Source organism: Nerophis ophidion, linkage group LG13 (assembly GCF_033978795.1).
Source record: "Nerophis ophidion isolate RoL-2023_Sa linkage group LG13, RoL_Noph_v1.0, whole genome shotgun sequence".
Classification (NCBI taxonomy): Eukaryota; Metazoa; Chordata; class Actinopteri; order Syngnathiformes; family Syngnathidae; genus Nerophis; species Nerophis ophidion.
In genome coordinates this window covers 27,928,048-27,951,928 of record NC_084623.1, presented here as the reverse complement: position 1 = coordinate 27,951,928, position 23,881 = coordinate 27,928,048, and the positions used below count along the sequence as shown (strand labels likewise).

The 23,881-nt window shown below is 36.8% G+C and overlaps 1 protein-coding gene across 5 annotated transcripts in view; it reads right to left on the bottom strand.

The window, feature by feature from the left end:
- Positions 1–23,881, bottom strand: part of LOC133564395 (collagen alpha-3(VI) chain-like) — a 135,385-nt gene that overhangs the window by 2,208 nt on the left and 109,296 nt on the right. For 4 of the 5 annotated variants that reach the window (XM_061918656.1, XM_061918658.1, XM_061918659.1 and 1 more), the window contains 18 exons: positions 22,655–22,717; positions 22,328–22,390; positions 20,644–20,694; positions 20,546–20,581; positions 18,765–18,827; positions 18,225–18,287; positions 18,039–18,071; positions 17,927–17,963; positions 16,880–16,891; positions 16,316–16,809; positions 16,143–16,245; positions 13,771–14,472; positions 12,851–12,953; positions 12,718–12,773; positions 11,816–12,070; positions 11,662–11,736; positions 6,694–6,753; positions 2,885–3,058 (listed from right to left, as the gene is read on the bottom strand). In XM_061918656.1, the coding sequence (XP_061774640.1) occupies positions 2,885–3,058; positions 6,694–6,753; positions 11,662–11,736; positions 11,816–12,070; positions 12,718–12,773; positions 12,851–12,953; positions 13,771–14,472; positions 16,143–16,245; positions 16,316–16,809; positions 16,880–16,891; positions 17,927–17,963; positions 18,039–18,071; positions 18,225–18,287; positions 18,765–18,827; positions 20,546–20,581; positions 20,644–20,694; positions 22,328–22,390; positions 22,655–22,717 (2,443 nt within the window). The remainder of the gene's footprint in view (positions 1–2,884; positions 3,059–6,693; positions 6,754–11,661; positions 11,737–11,815; positions 12,071–12,717; positions 12,774–12,850; positions 12,954–13,770; positions 14,473–16,142; positions 16,246–16,315; positions 16,810–16,879; positions 16,892–17,926; positions 17,964–18,038; positions 18,072–18,224; positions 18,288–18,764; positions 18,828–20,545; positions 20,582–20,643; positions 20,695–22,327; positions 22,391–22,654; positions 22,718–23,881) is intronic. The other variant, XM_061918657.1, reaches the window with a different exon arrangement.

Below are 23,881 nucleotides of genomic sequence, written 5' to 3'. Positions count from 1 at the left end.
TGACTGTGACTGTGAATCCCTCAGAAGGCACTGTATCAAAAACCGACATCAATCTCTAAAGGATATCACCACATGGGCTCAGGAACACTTCAGAAAACCACTGTCACTAAATACAGTTTGTCGCTACATCTGTAAGTGCAAGTTAAAGCTCTACTATGCAAAGTGAAAGCCATTTATCAACAACATCCAGAAACGCAGCCGGCTTCTCTGGGCCCGAGATCATCTAAGATGGACTGATGCAAAGTGGAAAAGTGATCTGTGGTCTGACGAGTCCACATTTCAAATTGTTTTTGGAAATATTCGACATCGTATCATCCGGACCAAAGGGGAAGCGAACCATCCAGACAGTTATCGACGCAAAATTCAAAAGCCAGCATCTGTGATGGTATGCGGGTGCATTAGTGCTCAAGCCATGGGTAACTTACACATCTTTGAAGGCACCATTAATGCTGAAAGGTACATAAAGGTTTTGGAACAACGTATGCTGCCATCTAAGCGCCCTGCTTATTTCAGCTAGACAATGCCAAGCCACATTCAGCACGTGTTACAACAGGGTGGCTTCGTAAAAAAAAGAGTGTGGGTACTTTCCCGGCCCGCCTGCAGTCCAGACCTGTGTGGTGCATTATGAAGCGTAAAATCGGACAGCGGAGACCCTGGACTGTTAAACGATTGAAGCTCTACATAAAACAAGAATGGGAAAGAATTCCACTTTCTAAGCTATTACAATTTGTTTCCTCAGTTCCCAAAACTTTATTGAGTGTTGTTAAAAGAAAAGGTGATGTAAAACAGTGGTGAACATGCCCTTTCCCAATTACTTTGCACGTGTTGCAGCCATGAAATTCTAAGTTAATTATTATTTGCAAAAAAAAAAAATGTATGAGTTTGAACATCAAATATCTTGTCTTTGCAGTGCATTCAATTGAATATGGGTTGAAAATGATTTGCAAATCATTGTTTTCTGTTTTTATTTACATCTAACACAATTTCCCAACTCATATGGAAACGGGGTTTGTATATATATATATATATATATATACACACATTTATACACACCCACCCACCCACCCATATACATATATATACACACACACACATTTATACACACACACCCACCCACCCATATACATATATATATATATATATATATATATATATACATATATATATATAAATATATATATATATATATATATATATATATACATATGTACACACACACATAAATATTTATATATCCACACACATAAATATATACATACGTATGTATGTATATCTGGATGTATGTTAATATGTATACATGTGTATATATATAAGGGCTGCCAGACAATTAAAGTATTTAATCGCGATTAATCGCATTTTCTTAACTTAAATTTAATCGCGATATCGCGGATAGTTACCCGCGAAAGTTAATTTTCAGCTTTTAAAATAACATGACTGGACAGGTAGTTTGCTTTGATTTAGTGTGTTTTAAACTTCATGATTTTTTAAACAGCTCAACACAAAAATGACATAAACACGCCTTAGATGACTATAAAACAATTACTTGCTGCTTTTTTTTTTTTTTGCCAGATTTTGTGTTTTGTAAGAATACAGAATTAATAGCAATTGCTTTCAGAGGAGAGGAGCTACACTTTCATGCAAAGATATCAGTTTCACGCATTATTAACACAAAATGTGGATTGTTACTATCACAGTTTGATGTCTGGTAATATAATGTATGATAGTTCTACATCACTAAATGCTCCTTATTTTCTGTACATGACATGTTGTACAAGTTGATGGTCTTTATAACTCTGCATGGTCTTCATATCTCTATATTAAAATTAAATTGTAATATTCAGCCCGTTAAACATTTAGTAACTGAGGAGTATCAACTAAAATACATTAAAAAATACTTCAGACGATAATTGAGCCAGCCAGAAAAATTCTCCCTATATTCCTCGACTGATGTACTAGTATTTATTTAGGTGCAAATATCACAGATTACTTAAAAAAAACCATCTCTGACAAAGCATGATCATTTAAGACTTTTTTTTTGTTAATGTAGAAAAGTGTGGTTGCTCTAAGGTGTCATGACATGTTTTGAAGACGGACCTCACTATTTGCAATAAAAAAAGTCCCCTTTTGACTTCCTGCCTACAGTTTTTCATTTATGTTGAGTTTTTATGCCATTTTACATAAGAAGTCAAAGTATATATATATATATATATATATATATATATATATATATATATATATATATATATATATATATATACACACTGATGGCGCGGAAGCTGCCTTTTAAGGGCTAACCACGGCGCACCATGAGCAAGGGTGAAGTGTCTTGCCCAAGGACACGACTGCCATGACTAGTTTTGCGAAAGCTGGAATCGAACCAGGAATCCTCAAGTTGCTGGAATGGCTGCTTTATTATCTGTGCAATGAAAGCATTGATGTTGTGGCTAATGCTACGGTGCTAGCTAATAGTGTTGTATTTTAGTGCTGGTGTGTTAACATTTAAAAGAGCGTTAGACTCTCCGTGCTTTACCTACAAGACGTTACTAGCACAACATCACCATGAAGTGCTTGTTTCATGTTCCTGAGTCAGCATTAATTTAACATTCTGATAACTGCTTCTTTTTTCAGTGCGGTTACTACCTTTCACCTCTGGAAAGGTGATTTTATGGAAACCCATGTTCAGTACCCACACCAACTTGGGATGCTCAGATATGTCCACTAGGGGCTGCCAGCAGTTCGGTAAAAGGAACGATTTGATTGGATGTTCAGTGTTTCAATGGATGCCAGGACCTTACCTGGACTCTTCTTAATTTGTAAAAAAAAAAGCTTTGCTACTAAGACATTTCGTTCTTGTTCTGCTGTCAGCTGATGACATTTGACCTACCTGCATTGCCACACGCTCTCACACACTGTTCATGCGTGTCGAAGCGGTTCTGGTTTCCACCACAGCCTCCGTACCAGAAGCGTGCACAGCTCTTGCTTGGAGCGTCATAGTGCCATTTCAGGACAAACTTGGCACACGTGCCCTCTTCTTTGGGAAGCTGGCAAACATCCACTGCTGTCAAGTAAACACAATCAGTATTTCACATGTACAAGTACTGCAAAAATGTGTATTCCTCATTCGGTGCCTTCAAAATATCATATTTTCTTCAAAATGATATGAATATAATTTTTTAAGGCTCGCACGGCTCACTATTACATGTATTATGTATTATATTTATTACATGTATTATTATTGTAAGTTTTATGTATGACAGGAATTCCACATACTATTTACATGTACATTTGAAAATAAAACTATTAACAAGAGAATTTAAGAAACAATCATCAACTGCTGTATTAGGAATTATTAAACATTAATTTAAAAGATAGCCTATCTTTTATATTTTAGGACTTTTAGTGAGGGCATTTATAATCACATTTACTTAAAATATCTTCAAAAATAATATATCAGTAGTACTTTGTGATGTTGCTGTAATTAATTCAACAACTTACTTTTTATGTATATTGTTAAGAATAACAATGAATAATGCATAATAATAAATACAACGTTTAATAAATAACAAATATATCTTAAAAACCTTTTAGAGCTGAAATCAATCACAGTGGAGCACAATGCTTCTCATTAAGGTAAAAGTTGAAAGACACTAAAGTGAACATTATTGTTTTACACAAGTTGTTTACTTTGTCACTTTAAAGGCACTCAACTATAAGTTTTTGTTAATAATTGCTTGAAACAATGGATGTCCCAGAACAATTCTTTGCACTTAAAAATAATAATAAATACTATTTAAACATTTGAGCATTATATTTGTTTTCAATTACAGTTAGTGTGTTAATCCTAAACATTGCTACCACTTCATGTTACATGATATAACATTTTTACCGAGCATTTTTTTGTACACACACCACAATAATATTGTACCATGGCCTTAATAACATGGCAATGTCGTACCGTACGATTTTTATAAGTTACATTCCTAATGTATCATAATAAGTACATGTATTAATATTGTACTATAAACAGTCTGTGTTATAATTATTTAATGTATTGTTACTGAACTGTACATGTAGCAAAATTAGTATGTGTACTCTCAGTGGGATTGCTATTCATAACTGCTGAAGACCGCCTTATTTAAATAAGGATGTTGCGTATTTAAATAAGACACTCGATCATTTACTGCACATTCTTTTTATCATAGGCATTTTGCAGTGTTTTCAAACAAGCAGCAAACATGTACCACTTTTATGGGCATTTTGGAAACCAGCAGTCCTGTCTCCGGCGGTGCATCTACAAAACCCAAAACCAGTGAAGTTGGCACGTTGTGTAAATCGTAAATAAAAACAGAATACGATGATTTGCAAATCCTTTTCAACCTATAATCAATTGAATAGACTGCAAAGACAATATACTTTACGTTTCAACTGGAAAACTTTGTTATTTTTTGCAAATATTAGCTCATTTGGAAATTGATGCCTGCAACATGTTTCAAAGAAGCTGGCTCAAGAGGCAAAAAAGACTTAGAAAGTTGAGGAATGCTCATCAAACACTTATTTGAAACATCCTAATTGTATACAGGCTCATTGGGAACTGGTAGGTGCCATGATTGGTTATAAAATTAAATCCATGAAATGCTCATTCATTCACAAACAAGGATGGGGTGAGGGTCACCACTTTGTGAACAAATGCCTGAGAAAATTGTTTAAGAACAACTTTTCTCAACCAGCTACTGCAAGGAATTTAAGGATTTCACCATCTACGTTCCGTAATATCATCAAAAGATTCTAGAATCTGGAGAAATCACAGCACGTAAATGGCAAGGCCATGACCTTTGATGATCCTGCTTTAAAAAGTGATATCAGTGTGTAAAGGATATCACCACATGAGCTCTGGAACACTTCAGAAAATCACTGTCAGTAGCTACAGTTCGTCGCTATATCTGTAAGTGCAAGTTAAAACCCTACCTTGCAAAGCAAAAGCTATTATCAACAACACCCACAAACGCTTTGCTGGGCCCGAGCTCATCTATGATGAACTGATGCAAAGTGGAAAAGTGTTCTGTGGTCTGACGAATCCACATTCCAAATTGTTTTTGGAAACTGTGGACGTCGTGTCCTCTGGAGCAAACAGAAAAAAACCCATCCGGACTGTTATCGGTACGAAGTTCAAAAGCCAGTATCTGTGATGGTATGGGGGTGTATTAGTGCCCAAGGCATGGGTAACATACACATCTGTGAAGGCACCATTAATGCTGAAATATACATACAGGTTTTGGAGCAACATATGTTGTCATCCAAGCAATGTTATCATGGACGCCCCTGCTTATTTCAGCAAGACAATGCCAAGCCACATGTTAGAACAGCGTGGCTTCATAGTAAAAGAGTGCGGGTACTAGACTGGCCTGCCTGTAGTCCAGACCTGTCTCCCATTGAAAATGTGTGGCACAATATGAAGCCTAAAAACCACAACGGAGACCCCGGACTGTTGAAAAACTTAACCTGTACATCAAGCAAGAATGGGAAAGAATTCCACCTGAAAAGCTTAAAAAATTGATCTCCTCAGTTCCCAAACATTTAATAGGTGTTGTTAAAAGGAAAGTGGTAAAAATGCCAACTTTTTTGCAATGTGTTGCTGCCATTAAATTCGAAGTTACCCCAAAAGGGATAAGCGGTAGAAATGGATGGATGGATGATTATTTGCAAAAAAAAATCAAGTTTCTTAGTTTGAACATTAAATATCTTGTCTTTACAGTCTAATCAATTGAATATAAGTTGAAAATAATTTGCAAATCATTGTATTCCGCCCGATTGTATCTGAGATGAGCGCCAGCGCCCCCCGCGACCCCAAAAGGGAATAAGCGGTGGAAAATGGATGGATGGATGTATTTTGTTGTTATTTACAAATTACAAAATGTGCCAACTTCTCTGGTTTTGGGTTTTGTACAATGGAACCCACTTTTTTTTTTTCAGTGGGCACTTGGGAGCTGACTGCAAATGTGAAAAAGAATATGCATGTAAATGCATATTGCAAGAACTTTTTTCACAAAGTAAATATGTTAATACCATATCTTGTATATGAATAAACTAACATCATTTAAAAAAAACGCCGGCAGACATCAAAACGTATCAATTGAATTTCATTTAATCAACTCCTTAAGTCATCCAGCGGCTATAAAACTATAAAAGGATGTTGCTGAATAAACAGTATGTCTATTATTTATTTATTTATAACAGTACAAATACATTGAGTGTTGTCACACACACGTAGGACGGAGGGTTCTCTGTCCATCATCGGTCCTTTTTCACAGCCGTGTGCACAACTGTCAGTTTCTGCATACTTTGCAGACATGGTAAAAATAAAAACGCTAAATAGTGCTCGCAAAACGGTGATTACAGTTGATAAATCACATTGTACAAGCTGTATAATATATGTGTATCTTTTCCTCCCAGTATTGTGGGCGTTCTCATGATCACCATTTATTGATATTTACGAAGACAGACGGGCAAAATTAATTGCGCTCCTTATTCTGCTCACTTAACAGACACAAAACTTCTTTGCACACATTTAGTAGATCAGCTTTGTGTGTGCTGTGAAGTTTGCACGTTTTTTATAACACTGAAACCTTTAGTAAATCAGGCCCTAAGTGTTTAAAGTAAATGTTATTGTAGCTGTGATGAAGTCTATTAGCTTACTTTTCTCCGAGTGGGTCTGCATCTTTTCAACCTGCTGCCCTTTAAGGTCAAGCTCTGACACTGAAATCACATTTCAACAAATATATCAATACAAACATATAATATACAATATAAACATACCCATACAATATAAACACATACAGCATATACATTCATGTCAGTACAGGCTGCAAGGAAAAGCATAGCTTCCCTTAAAATGTAAAAAAAAAAGGTCAAATATGTTTACATTTCATTGACTAAGTATGCGCTAGAAAGCGTTCAACTTTTGTTGAGAATCAGCTACTTATCATTTCTTCTCATTCGTTGTGGTTGCGTCACAGTGCATTAGACAGTGTTAAAGGTGAGCGTCCGTTGACTTCATTGGGGAAGCACAGAGTGAGTTGCTCCACTGCAGCCAAACTGGACAATCATTGGCTAAATGCTCGGCTTTGTCTTGCCCATCGGACGCTGAGAGTCACTGGAAGTGTACGGAAAGTACGCGTGGCCTTGGCTGGCCTGACCGCCGAGCTGCGGCATGATAATTGGATGGTAAGTCTGAGGCTGAATCTTTTTGTAATTGACAGCAAAATTAGTTAATCAACAGGTTACATTCTATTGCTCCGAGTTGCTTACGAGGATTTTACAATCCCCTAAGTGATGTTTTCATTGTAAAATCTAGCATCCTTATATATTTTGTCTTTTACCGGAGTGGACTCGAGTTTCGAGAGTAAGTGAAAGTGAGCTACCCCAACTTCAAAAACCAGCAGCCGCCAGTCATACAAACAGTATGTACTGTATATACACGTATATATATATATATATATATATATATATATATATATATATATATATATATATATATATATATATATATATATATATACAAACCACGTTTCCATATTAGTTGGGGAATTGTGTTAGATGTAAATATAAACGGAATACAATAATTTGCAAATCCTTTTCAATCCATATTCAATTGAATATGCTACAAAGACAACATATTTGATGTTCAAACTGATAAAAAAATTTTTTTTGCAAATAATCATTAACTTCAGAATTTGATGCCAGCAACACGTGACAAAGAAGTTGGGAAAGGTAGCAATAAATACTGATAAAGTTGAGGAATGCTCATCAAACACCTATTTGGAACATCCCACAGGTGTGCAGGCTAATTGGGAACAGGTGGGTGCCATGATTGGGTACAAAAGCACCTTCCATGAAATGCTAAGTAATTCACAAACGAGGATGGGGCGAGGGTCACCAATTTGTAAGCAAATTGTCGAACAGTTTTAGAACAACATTTCTCAACGAGCTATTGCAAGGAATTTAGGGATTTTACCATCTACGGTCCGTAAAATCATCAAAAGGTTCAGAGCATCTGGAGAAATCACTGAACGTAAGCGATGATATTACGGACCTGTGATCCTTCAGGCGGTACTGCATCAAAAACAGACATCAGTGTGTAAAGGATATCACCACATGGGCTCAGGAACACTTCATAAAACCACTGTCAGTAACTACAGTTGGTCGCAAGATCTGTAAGTGCAAGTAAAAACTCTACTATGCAAAGCGAAAGCCACTTATCAACAACACACAGAAACGCCGCCGGCTTTGCTGGGCCCGAGCTCATCTAAGATGGACTGATGCAAAGTGGAAAAGTTTTGTGTGGTCTGACGAGTCCACATTTCAAATTATATTTGGAAACTGTGGACGTGGTGTCTCCGTAACAAAGAGGAAAATAACCACCCGGATTGTTATAGACGCAAAGTTCAAAAGCCAGTATCTGTGATGGTATGGGGGTGCATTAGTGCCCAAAGCATGGGTAACTTACACATCTGTGAAGGCACCATTAATGCTGAATGGTCTATACAGGTTTTGGAGCAATATATGTTGTCATCCAAGCAACGTTATCATGGACGCCGCTGCTTATTTCAGCAACACATTGCCAAGCCACGTGTTACAACAGCATGGCTTCGTAGTAAAAGAGTGCGGGTACTTTCCTGGCCTGCCTGCTGTCCAGATATGTCTCCCATCGAAAATGAGTGGCGCATTATGAAGCGTAAAATACGACAACAAGACCACGGATTGTTGAACAACTTAAGCTGTACATCAAGCAAGAAAGGTAAAGAATTCCACTTTCAAAGTTTCAACAATTAGTTTCCTCAGTTCCCAAATGTTTATTGAATGTTGTTAAAAGAAAAGGTGATGTAACACAGTGGTGAACATGCCCTTTCCCAACTACTTTGGCACGTGTTGCAGCCATAAAATTCAAAGTTAATTATTATTTGAAAAAAAAAAACATGTTTATGAGTTTGAACATCAAATATCTTGTCTTTGTAGTGCATTCAATTGAATATGAGTTGAAAAGGATTTGCTAATCATTGTATTCCATTTATATTTACATCTAACACAATTTCCCAACTCATATGGAAACGGGGTTTGTATATATATATATATATATATATATATATATATATATATATATATATATATATACATATACATATATATATATATACATATACATATATATATATATATATATATATATATATATATATATATATATATATATATATATATATATATATATATATATATATATATATATATATGTTGAACAGTGGAGAAAGTAAGTTCTAACTGGACTTCCTGATGGAGGGAAACATGTTTTAGACACATTTGCATGTTTTCTCTTAGGGTGTACTTACTTACTTGTGTTGTCAGATTGGCTTGTTGATAATAAATGTATAATATTGGGCAGGCTGTACACAGACAACTTTAAGTTCTATCTAGTTGTACTTTCTATAGTATTGTTAGGATTGTATATAAATCAGGATTTCTGCAGGTATCAGCAATTTTTGTTTTTTTCCTCTCCGGCACTCATTGAGGGTGGACGCTCCCCTTTCCTCTCCCTTATCTCTCCTGCTTGCTTCTTTGTCTTGTCTTAACATTTTTGTTGCCTCTTTTCGCACTGCTCTCCAAATGTAAACATTGAAACTATTTAACTGGCCTCAACGAAATTGACAAAACCTTAGGTTTGGGGGAACCTGCTTGTCGTGACGGAGCGGTTTTTGCTGGACACATGACGGACTCTTGGGAGAAGAAGGAGTGCCGCGTGCCTGGCGACCCTTTTCTGATGTGAAGATATCTACCTATTCGGAATTATGACAACAGGACACCTGCTGATTGGAGTGAGTGTTGCTCTGGTTTGTCGACAAATTTGAAGTTCTTTGCTGGCAGTCTTCAAAGTACCGCAAAGCTGCCACAAATGACTTGAGGATGCGGACTGTGGACACTTGGATAACATCGGACTGTCTGCCCCGCAGGCTTTTGAGGACCAGTCATAGAAAATTTAGAGTGAAAAGCAAATTTTATTTTTAATCACATACAAAACGTTCTAACTTGGATTGTTTCCATGGCTTCGAGACTCCACCGAAGGACAGTACAGCGAGGACACAACAAACTCCCTTCCTGTCTCTGAGGGACACACACCTGTTGTTGCTGACTTTGGACTAGCGACTGCACAAGATCAAGGCTGCGGAACAGAGACACACTGCAGCCTTGGACACAAACAAGCATCCAAAAAAATGTACGCCACACATACACACCCCACCCCCCCAACCCAACGCCCTCGACGCAAATCCCATAGGGGTGATCAAAGGATGGTCAGTGCCTGAGAGCTGCGCCCTATCACCATGACCCCGCAATCCCTTCCCTCTGTTGCTACATATCTGGAGATGTACGTTGTAATATGTATATGTGCTTTGCTATGGAGGTTTTTTCCCACTCCAGACTGGGCCCCCTTCGGAGCCCAGTCTAGATTGTATTTTTTACTCATCCTTCCCCAGCGTTTTACCTTTTTCCCCATCTTTTACGGGGCGCCTTGTGGCGACCCATTAGCGTTCCTGTTCTGTAAACCTGTACACTGTTTGTTTGTCTAATCTTGAACGGGTTTGTACTGAAAACAAAGTTTTGTTGTACTTCTGCAATTACAATAAAAATCTATTTATCTATCTATCTATCCATCTATCTATCTATCTATCTATCTATCTATCTATCTATCTATCTATCTATGTAAAGAAATGTTTTTCAATGCAATGTAAAACAAATGTAATGCATATCTTCTACTGCAGATTGTTATATATAGTCAAAAGCATACAATTGTCTTTATGTAAACATTTGACAATGATAATGTTGAATAGTTGATAAATGTGGCCGCATTAAGCACTCATGTAATCATAACATAATAATAACTATGCAAGTAACCATTCTAAACACAAGTAACATATCTTTCATTACTGTATAATTTTTTTACCATTGCAATTGGAAGGTCAATGAAATAATTACCTAAATGGGTGAACAAACATAAAAGATCAAATGTATTCTTAGCAAAAATTGTACTTCAATACATATTGAACATCTTAATGTGCATTTTTTTTTTTTTTTACCATAGTTGGAAAAAATGGGTTGGGTGGTTTGTTTTGTGTTTTTTTGTTGTTGCCATTACCATAATGCATACATGCTGCCCATTCAGTTTGAAGATAAACTATTCCTACACAGGGACATTTGGCTTTGGCTTTACTATCAGTGCTTCTCACTACTGACGTCCATGTATTCTGTATGCGTAAGCCAGCGGTCTGGCCTGTTCATACCAAAACAAAGACACTGGATAACTGACAAGTAGCTTCACTCTGCTCATTTAATTCTACTGACATGCTGAGGTGCTGAAAGTGGCGCAGAGAGGGAGACTTCATGTATCCATTCCACGGAGGGTTCTCTGTCCTTGTATCCCACAACACACAGGGACATAGCAATTTATCAATTTCATTTGTAGTTCAATTAATTGACTATTGGCCCAGGCCTATAATTGTATGACATTATTTAACGTCATAATAAATGTATTTTGATGCCATTTTTTTAAGACCTTAATTTTTGCTAAATCCATTTAATGACTTTTAAATAACCCTGTAAATGTAAGACACTGACCTGTCTGTGGTTGGTCCAGTGGTGTGGTATTTATTGGATTGGTCACCTGCTTGATGGTTCCACTCTCTACTGCCTCTGTCATTGACACATGTAATTGTTGATGGTGAAACACAACAACATCAAGTTCCACATTAAAGGTGCTTAGCGAACGTACTGGTGGTGATGATGCCTTTGTGAGTGGAGATCATGCGACCATCAGCCGCATAGGCCGTGACCACGGCGTGATATGTCTGACCACTTTCCAAGCGGTCGACAGCAAGCTGTGGGGCAGAAACGTTGGTCTTCAGCACCAATGCGTGGTCACGCAACCGCATCATCACCACTTCATAGTACACCACGTGTTTGGCGTCTATGTCGTTCCAGCGCAACTTCAGACTGCTGGAGGTCACATTGGACACGTGAAGCTCATCTAACGGTGGAAAACAATTAGAATTAAGATTAATTTGTGAAGTAAGAAATGTTATGAACTTTATGAATTAGTGACGCATACACATATTTTTTTTTTACATACATATGACAAAGTTTTATTAAGTTAATACATCCAATCGTCAAATGGAATCCACGATATAGAATATATATTTAACATTAAATAATATTATTCAAATAAATGCATTACATTGAAAACACGTTATATTTTAAACCATCCATCCATTTTGTACCGCTTGTCCCTTTTGGGGTTGCATTCTCAGCTGCATTCAGGCGGAAGGCGGTGTACACCCTGGACAAGTCGCCACCTCATCGCAGGGCCAACACAAATAGACAGACAACATGCACACTCACATTCACACACTAGGGCCAATTTAGTGTTGCCAATCAACCTATCCCCAGGTGCATGTCTTTGGAGGTGGGAGGAAGCCGGAGTACCCGGGGAGAACATACAAACTCCACACGGAAAGATTCCGAGCACAGAATCGAACCCAGGACTACTCAGGACCTTCATATTGTGAGGCACATGCACTAACCCCTTGCAGCACCGTGCTGCCATTTTAGCATTTATTTATTTGAATTGTAATTTTAGGGCTTGACAAGCTTTATTTATACCGAACAAAGTATCACCTGTGTGCTTGACTTGATGAGACACTTGATGATGTTCATGATGATTCTTATGGCTCCTAAAAATTACAGGACATTATAGACATGTAAAAATATGTGCTGCTGTCAATGATGTTATTAGCAAAAACAACCATACTCTTTTGGATGTGACGATGAAAAAGGGTTTCTCAGGGGTTGGTCACTCTGAAACCACTTGCAGTTTTTGGACACTTCAGCAGACATGTAGAACGCATTCTCCACTGAAACAAACATACAATGGTCACACTTGTATAGTTTATAGTCAACAATCAATCAATTTCAAACCCATGCAAGATATTAATGGCGTATTTTATGCAATTATGCACCTACTCTGTGGCCTAGTGGTTAGAGTGTCCGCCCTGAGATCAGTAGGTTGTGAGTTCAAACCCCAGCCGAGTTTTACCAAAGACTATAAAAATGGGACCAATTGCTTCCCTGCTTGGCACTCAGCATCAAGGGTTGGCATTGAGGGTTAAATCACCATAAATGATTCCCGGGCGCGGCACTGCTGCTGCCCACTACTCCCCTCACTTCCCAGGGGGTGATCAAGGGGATGGGTCAAATGCAGAGGACAACTTTCACCACACCAAGTGTGTGTGACAATCAATTGGTACTTAAACTTTACCAATCACTGTATATATATTAATTATTGTGAATGATGTCACAAGAACAATGCTCCAAAATGTCTTCTGTACATCACCTAATATACATCACTTAATATTAATAATAATAATAATAGTTTTAGAAATAATATATGATTACTAATACTGATATAATAATCATAATGATGATAATGATATTAGTGATAATAATATTATTATAAATAGTTGTAGTAATAATAATAATAATAATAATAAATAGTGACAATAAAGCTAAATTACCAAACAGAGGTAAAAACAATAAAATAGTGATAATAATACTACTAATAAAAAATACTAACAATTGAAAACAAGATATATATATATATTAATTACTGGGTCCAAGTACAAAGGTATATCAGAGACAGGTGGAGAGAGGGTGAAAGATGATTGAACTTACTGCTGATGTACTTTGGCAGCAGCTGTCCAAAGTTCAGCAAGTGTTTGTCATAAAAGTGTGAGCTGGTGTCCAGTCTCTTAAAGAAAACGTCTGACGGCTCACTGGCCATGCGTGACAAAACTCGAGCGTCCGCAGCACTCAGTTTCTCTCCGACGGCCATGATGACCAAAAAGTAGCCTCTGCACTTGGCATCAGTGGCAACACGGACCAGATGTTCCTCCTGCTCTTCCACACTTCCTGTCACAAAGAACATGAGGACTTTCCGAGGACGTTGGAGCGGTGCTTTCTCAAAAACTTCGTCCAAGGTCGACTCCATCGCTGCTGCCAACGAGCGGCCCCCCTCTAACTGGGGTGTCTTCTCCATTAGGAACTTTACAATCCCCTGAGCTGACTGGTGCTCCGTCAAACCGATGTCCACATGGATGGGTAAGCTGGTCTTATTTTGGAGGAACTCATAGGGCGCTTGCTGAATGACTGTGACTCTGGCATGGTGAGCGGAGGTTGCAGGATTGGAGGACACTTGAAGATGTTCCACCATGTGTGCTATGTAGCGTTTGATCTCCGTAAAGACGGTGGGGTATGTCGTTTCCGAGCTGTCTATGACAAACGCCATGTCGATGTCCACATCTGTGGCAAAAGACCTCCTGTCTCGACCAGTCGCTGGAGGTATGTAATCACACATTTGATCTGGAGAGCAGACGTCTGCAGAGGCACAATAATGGATATTTTTATAGTTATATCGTACATTTAATATCCACAAATTCAAAAAGTACACACTGATCACAAGATGTTTACATCAGTTTGTTAAAGTTTACATTCTACTCATTTCTAGCTTTTCAAATGATACTTAATCTCAGTATAGTAAGTTATTACATAAATATCATGTTGTGTACATCTGTAATCTGTATTATTCTCCTCTTGGCCTCCTCCCTGACAATGATTACTCGTTGTGATTGGTCAAGGGACATCCTCCCACCCCACACCACTCCACAGAGCTGCAAAAAGACATGCTCCCTCAAACAGTATACATCCATCCATTTTCCAACGCTTGGGGTGGCAAGGGGGCTGGAGCTGATGCCAGCTGCACTTAGGCGGAAGGCAGGTTACTCCCTGGTCAAGTGTCCACCTCAACGCAGAGTCAACACAGACAGATAAACAACATTCACACTGAAATTCACACACTAGGGCCAATTTAGTGTTGCCAAACAACCTATCCCCGGGTGCACGTCTTTGGAGGTGGGAGGAAGCCTGAGTGCCCGGAGAGAACCCAGACAAATATGGACTATTACACTAACCTGCCATTTATGGTGAAAACGATAAAAATGAAGATTAAAAAAAACATCCATAGAACTCTACCTTTTTGACAATGAGTCTGTCGGTGCATTCAGTCTTCAGAGCCCCCAAAACACTATTCTAAAACTATGGCTTTTAAACGCAATAAAATAAATTACATTATGTAGCACACCTGCTATAGTAGTGTTATGTACTTATCATACGGTATGTAAGTTATTTTTCTATCAGCAATATTATAGACACTATTATTCAGAGTTTTATGTTACAAATCAATCAGATAGTGTTATGATGCGACTTCAGCAAGAACTCTCCCGCACTCCAGTCGCGTGATGGCAAAAAGCGTCGTCTTTATTCACCAAAATAGACAGTTACAAAATAAATAGTTAATTGAAATTAACAGAAACAGGCGAAAATAATGTTTTAGGAACTCACGTCAATCAATGTTCCACCACTGATCACCAGTACGCTCTTTGGAGCAGACATAGAGGCAAATGTCCCCAAAACTACGGTAGACATCTTCTTTCATAATCTTTTCCACTGTTCAGAAAATGTTGACTTTGATTGCACAGAAACCTTGAAATTGCCACAAACGTGCCAGTACTGAGACGACTCAAATTGGAACATGTTTATTTCTGAGTTTACTTCTGTAAACACTGTAGGACGTGCTACAGTCTGGCTCGACCATGTGAAAACGTGGGCTGGATTTTCAGTATAGAAATGCGGGTGTTACTGATGGAACGGATTGGATTGGATAATAAGCGCTGACAAAGGGGTCTAATCATTTATAATCATAATGAATAATGACAGCTAATCCACATGACTATTTATTTAAACTCACATTACTGCATTTTTATATTTAAAGTTTTGGCATTTTTTTGTTAAAAAAATGAAAAATAAATCACACTAAATTATTTAGGGGGCTTAAGAATATTTTAAGGAGGCTTCAGCCCCCCTAAAATAGGCCTAATGACACCAACGGTGAACAGTAAATACAAGAAGTAGTATTGTAAACCAGTGCTGGTAGAGAAGTACATAGCAGGTGTGCCTTAAAGTTCGGACATGTTTTTCAATTATCTTACCAAGACAAACATGGCAGTTGAGGACTTTGTCCATGACTGAGTTGTATTGTGCGCTTCCAGGATTTGGCAAAACGATCACCTGAGCCAGTGCTGTGTTGTTGACCTGTTGACAAAAACGAATAAAATATATGATGTGTTCTTGTAATTCATAACAAATGTGCTTTTGTTTTGACCTGCAATGCTCGACTGAGTGCTCGGTCCTCGCTTCGGACCAAAAACAAGGTTGCAATTCCAGCGTCGTGAAGGCGGAGAGCTGCATTGGTCACCGCTTGTGTGTTACTGACTGAGCCCCCCACAAAAAATATGGCTACCTTCCTCATGAGGAAGCCGCTACGCACGCGTTTAAAAGTGTTCTGGGCTACAAAGCTCATGGCCGTCTCTAAGCTACGCTTTTTGTTGGTCTGCAGCGTCTGCAATCCTTCTATGCGTTGAACCAATGCTCGTTTCTTAAGCGCATCTGCAAATCGGACCTCAGTGGTCACTTCACTGTTGTACAGAGTCAACGCAACACGAGCTCCTCTAGGACAGTTGCTCTCAGCGATGGTGATGTCTCGGACCAGTCTCAAAGCCGTGTCACGCATGTTGTTGAAGGCGGGACGGCCGACGTCGTTGGAAGCGTCCAGAGCAAAAGCCAGTTCGGTTGGGTAAAGAGGACATTCCTGCTTACCTGGAACAAAAAGAATACGCAGTACAACTATCTTGTTCAATTAAAATGTATTTGTTATTGTGGGACTTACCATAACAGCAAGCTGGTAGAGAAAGTGAAACAAAGAATGTGATTAAACCAACGCCGTTTACATTTTCCATTTACAAAAAAAACCTTTACATTTCCAAAGTAGTTGTTTCATAATTCTACCGCAAATGTTTAATTCCATAGCTATGTGCCTCCTAAACTTTAGAAAGCGATTGAGGTCAATGTGGTCAGAGAATGCTACATGCTAACAGCTGTGTTTTACAGCTCAAATAATAACATATCGTTTTACAGGTTTTAGATGTATTAATGTTTTAACTAGGGCTCTCAAAAATGTATTTCTTTTAAATCAAATAAATCACACATTTTAATTGTGATTAATTACAGTAAAATACTTGCCTTTATAAATTAAATTAACTTTTAAAAAATACCTCATTATTTCATAATGTTGTACAGGAAATTTTTTTTAAATGTTTTTTTGAAAGTACAATGTATGTTTCATGAAAAGTCACATCAGGGTTTATTTTTAAGGGAAATTTGCCAGTAGTCGGAGTCTCCATATTCATGACTCAATGTATCATATCGGATCAATATTGGTATCGGCCAATACTCAAGGCTCAAATACTGCTATCACATCGAAGGTGAAACAGTTCTATCCAGGCACTCCTCTTTAATACTGTATAATTAATAAACACGTGAAGTGCATTTTTTCCCCTTGTTCTTCACTCTCTTTGCTCATACAAAAGGCAACACCATTAATATAAATGACAAATTAATGATAATTATTGGTGATTAATCCAAATTAACACACAGCAACCGTGCAATTAATTTTTTGATAAAATGTATGTTATGTTCATTGTTTGAAAGTAACTAATTCTAACTAATTCTTTTTGCAGTTAAAATATGGTTTAAGATGTCATGTCCCATATTAAAAGTATCTTATAACTTATCAAACAGGTAACTTCATATCTGGTTCTAAATATAGACTTATTTCATATTATGTAATTTTTAACACAATTCATGTGATTTATTTTCTATTTTTTAGGGAATGTAAAGGTAGTGAATTTTAAACGTGTAAAAATCTGATACATACGACAGTTGTCTCTGATCTTCTTGACAAGGTCACATTGCTGAGGAAACAAGTAGTGATATTGCAATTATGAGTACATAATCTTAAAGTTGTTAGAGTACATTAGAGTACATACCACAACACCTGGTCCTTTCGGTCCTTTTTGACCCTAAGTATTTAAAAACAATTGTGATATTAACAGCTGCACAAAAATTGTGAAACTTATTTAATCAATATACATTTTCACTGGGAAAGTTAAACAATTTGATTGTGTAAAATGTTCAGAAAATATTCATATGTCATGTAAATATAATTAGCTTACATATGGCCCTGCATATCCAACCTCTCCCTTCTGTCCTGGTGTACCAGGATTTCCAGAGACGCCCTGGAGAAAAAACAAATTAAAACAAATTATGTTTATGAAACTATCATAGTGCATGTGAAATACTGCACTTTACTCATGGTCATATTGTAGTTTTTTCATGAACATATATTTTTTTGGACATAGTTTATTTATGGACAAAGTTTATTCATGAACATGCTGTATGTCCCTAAATTTAAATTTTGTTTGTCATGAACAATTACTGTATCACACCACTGTGAAACATACGCTTTAATTCAATACTTTGAACATACAGTACTTATATACACCTGTCTGGCAAGTAAACAAAAGTCATTCAGTCATTTTTGTGGATAGTATCTTTACTTTTACTCAAATATGACTTCTCTGTACTTTATACTAGACTGGTGTTTATTAGTGTGCTCATACAATTGAATTTATCACCAACATATAGTATTTTTACTTTTTAACTACACTGATACATACACACAGCAAAGGTAATAACATAATACTGCAGGTTACCCTCTGTCCACGGTTTCCTCTTGAACCTGGTCCACCTTTGAAACCTGCATTACCAGCAGCTCCCTGTAGTGTTAGAACAGGGATCAGAAAGGTACAATCTTCATAAATTATGTTTTTAGAAGAGGGATCAAATAGGCAGAATGTTTATAAATTGTATTGTTAGAAGAGGGATCAGAAAAAAAATCATAAATTATGTTGTCAAAAGAGGGAAATGAAAGGTACCACAATCATAAATGATGTTGTTAGAAGAAGGATCAATAAGGCAGAACATGTATAAATTGTATTGTTAGAACAGGGATTAAAAAGGACAATGTTCATAAATTATGCTATCAGAAAAGGTAAAAAAACGGTAAAATAATTATAAATTATCTTGATAGAAAAGAGATCAGAAAGTTAGAATATTAACAAATCATGGTATTAGAAAGGAATCAGAAAGGTAAAAAAACAAAACAAATGATGGTGTCGGAAGATGGATCACAAAGATAGAATATTCATGAATATGGTTTTAGATGTAAGATCAAAAAGGTAGAATTTTCATAAAAAATTGTGTTAGAAGAGGGATCAGAAAGGTAGAATTTTCATAAATGAAGGCGATAGAAGAGAAATTGAAAATACAAAATATTCATGAATGAAGGTGTCCGAAGAGGAACCAGAAAGCAGGTAGTCCTATAAGAATGCAGGGTTTTCCCTTAATGTAATTGAAAGTGGCACGCGGCCACTGCATTTTTATTACCGCCACACCTTGAAAATGAGGTTGTTGTTTTTAATTTTTACTTGAAAACAACTTAAAGTAATATGATATATTGTAGCACCTAGAAGAAATCACAAAAAGTCAGATTCTATTTTTAACTTTTATTACCAATTTTTGATAACAAACAATGGCACAATTCCTACAGGTTTTACCTACACTTTCATCTCTGTGGAGTCCGTACTTCCCCAGACACACAACAACACTTCCTTATTCTTGCCCATTCCCCTTTCAGGCATGGACAATGTGTTTGTTAAAATGGGACACACTGACATCATATCCAAACCACACAAACATAAAACATTAAAATTAGCTGGTCGTTATAGTATGAATTCATATATATATATATATAGCCTATTATTTGCACTTTATTTACAAGTGACCGAAAACTTAATAAGACTTTGATCAATGAAAACGGCGCAGGTCTACGATTTGGACTTGATTTTTATATATATTGCAGATATACCCATCTACAAAACGTGCAAATATATAGAGGACAGTGGCGGCTTTTAAGAAGAGAAACTCGAGCAACAGCACGAAGCAAGTGTGACGTCACTGCGGCTCTTTTCTTTCCTCAGGGACATTGAGGGACAGAAGTAGGGTTTCTAAACACGAGTATATTCTATAATAACACTAGAAAAAGATGATAGATGTGTTGAAAGTTGTTTTTAATAGAAAAAAGTAGATAAAAGTCTGAAAACACCTGTAGAAATCTCAACAAAGTACATTGTATAAAAACAGCAACAATTGAAAATATGGCAAAACGATACAAACATATGCTAGCACTGTTTAATAATAACAGTTATGTTTTAAATTAATATATACATGTTTGAGTCATTTTAAAGAAAATCGTATCATCATAGCAAATTATGCAAATTACTTGATGACGTCATGTTGACTATGCCCATAACCACGCCGCCACCGCCACATATATCATGGCAGTTTAGGGGAAACTTTGGAATTACTTAAATATTACTTTTAATAAATATAAATTATTCAGGAATGTTGGTGATAAATTATGTTTCGTATTTACCTTTGGCCCTGGGAAGCCTGGAAAGCCTTCGTCGCCCTACAAAGAAAAATGAACAGTTATTTATTTAGTGTTCACTAAATGTCTTAAAATTAAATTACCTTTCTTCCATTGTTCCCAGCAACACCAAAACCATCTCTGCCATCTTCACCCTTAGGAGGAAACACATCAGGTGAAATGCATATTTCAGAAACAACATAATGCTAACATGTGCTAGCAGGAAATACTGTAGTAATACAGTATAGTATTATTATTAATATATTGTGTTTTATGAGTGCTATCATTAATAATATAGTACAGTAGTAGCAATATTATATTGTGTATTATGAATGTTTCATTCTATAATGCAGTATAATGTATACTATGAGTGATTCCATTAGTAACGCAGTATAGTAATAGTATTTTATTGAGTAGTACGAGAGATTCCCTTTGTAATACAGTGAGTGCTTTCATTATATTATATGAGTACATTCCCAGGCTAGCTGGGAAACATACTGCTTGATTTAATAAGATCCAACTACCACGTGCTGAACAGCGTGTGCAACATATTAAATAGTGTGTACTGTTGGTGGGCGTGTTGTGTGAAATTTACTAACACTGCGTGTGCATTTGAAGAGTGGTGCAGACTGCCTTATTTAAATGAAGCTTTTGCATGTACTATATGGGACATCACCACAGAGACACTCTAATTTACAGTACATTCATGTGTTCATGCTCCTACCTGTGGTGTTTTTATATGTTTTCAAACATGCGGGAGAGATGTATTGGTTTTTATGTGTAATTTAGCAACAGTGCATCTACTGTAAATTCTGAACTATAAGCCGCTACTTTTTTGCTACACTTTGCACCGTGCGGCTTATAAAACGATGCAGCTGATTAAAGGATCTTTCTCAGATAATGGCCCAATTGCAAATATTTTTCATCAAACACAAGAAAATGCACTGAAAAGGTGTTATCATTTTTTTATTGTGTTAGCACTCGTATGGATTCTTCATTCATCATTTCAAGCAAGTTTTACAATATAACTAAAACTATTCATTCTTTCTAAACCGGTATGTGTGTGATCTGAAGGAGTTTGTTCTTGCATATTTGTATGTGCACTCGTAATGTAACATTGGTAGAATTAGCTCAAATGCTAACATGTTTACAAGTGTCTGTGTTAGTATTATTACAGGAACTTACAATACTGTAATAATTTTGTATTTTTTCAGTTTCATCAATTACTCGGTAAATGTACCAAAACGTCACAGTGGAGTTATTGAGTTTGTTTAGCTGATTGGAGAGCGAGCTTCCGCAGCTAGTGAGTCCATGACAATGACTTCCATTTGTTTTACTGCCATGTTACAGACACAGTTTGGAAACAATTCAAGTATGTAAATAAATATTTACGAAATCTTTGTGTGTAGTTAACTCATTTCACAACGCATATAGCTGCGACTTATTGTCTTTTGTGGCTAATAGATGGATTTTTTTCCCCATTTTCTAAAAGATAGTGGGTACACCTTATATACCGGCAAATCTATAATGCATACAGAACATTGAAACTACTTTTTTTTTAATCACCGAAAGTGTGCTCATTGGAGAGAGGCTGTAGTTACTCCTTTCAGGACGCAAATAAATGCATACTGAAAAAAGTTTTTTTCTTGTAAAAAAACAAAAAAACAAATGTTATTAAAATAAATACTAAAAGACACCAAAACGGTTCATGTGATATTAACACCGATTATGAGTGCTTTTATTAGTAATACAGTACAGTAGTAGTATCATGAGTGTTTTTATTCTTACGGGCTCTCCACGGGGTCCTAGGGGTCCGAAAACACCCTTGACTCCTGGTTCTCCAGGCTCTCCCTACACACGAACACACAAGAACATACAGATACACACAATTAGAAGAATACACACGTAAGCAATGACACCATAAGACACAGAAAACCAAAGAGTTCAACACTTCTTTCCTTGTAGACTATAATTCAGGTGTTTTTTTCCTCTGATATTTTTTTTTTACAAGACAAGAAAAGTTGTGCGCTTGTTAACATAAGCCAGGATCATTTAAATCATAAATAGTTTACAAATGAAACAAGTTGTTAAAAGTACATTTGTTCCGCTCAGTACCTTACGACCCACAGCTCCTCTTCTTCCCTTGTCTCCGGCAGCACCCGGACTTCCTCCAGGACCCTTAAAAGCAAATATCACACATGAAAAAGTCTTTATTAGTATTTATAAAAACAAATATTACACATGAGTTAATTGTTACTAATATTTATAAAAGCAAATATTACACATCGGTAACTTATTTGTATTTATAAAAAAAAATATCACACAAGTAACTTGTTATTATTATTTATAAAAGCAAATGTCATACATGAGTAACTTTTAATTACCATTTTTTTAGACTATCCATCAACAATCTATAAACACAGATACAAATGTATATACGACGGATATTGCTCTCCAAAACAATTTCTCTCTTTTTGATGAAATAACATGAGAGGAACTCCTGCGACGTGTAAATGGGATAAAACAAACAACATGTTTACTTGACCCACTTCCTGGGAAACTTATCAAGGAGCTGTTTGTAATATTAAGACCATCAGTGATAAATATTATAAACGTATCACTTTCCTCTGGCTCTGTTCTCCTAGCATTAAAAAAAAGCGGTTATTCATCCTCTGCTCAAAAGACCTAACCTCGATCCTGACTTCATGGTAAACTATCGGCTGGTGTCCCACCTTCCCTTCATCTCGAAAAGCCTTGAAAAAATTGTTGCACAGCAGCTAAATGAACACTTAGCGTCTAACAATCTCTGTGAACACTTTTAGTCCGGTTTCTTGGCAAATCATTCTACAGAGACAGCCCTCGCAAAAATGACTAAAGAGCTATTGCTAATTATGGATGCTGTTGCGTCATCCATGTTGCTGCTACTTGATCTTAGCGCTGCTTGCGATACCGTCGATCATAACATTTTATTATAATGTATCAAAACACATTGGTATGTTAGACTTAGCCTTGTCTTAGTTTACTCCTATCTTACTTACAGGATGCAGTGCGTCTCCCATAACAATGTGACCTCGGAGTAAGTTAAGGTAACGTGCGGAGTTCCCCAGGGTTCGGTTCTTGGCCCTGCACTCTTCAGTATTTACATGCTGCTGCTAGGTGACATCATACGCAAATACGGTGTTAGCTTTCACTGTTATGCTGATAGACCCCAACTGACCCCTAAAGCTGACCAACACACCAGATTGTAGTCACCTGGAGGTGTGTCTAAATGAAATTAAACAATGGATGTCCACGAACATTTTGCAACTCAACGCAAAGAAAACGGAAATGCTGCTTATCAGT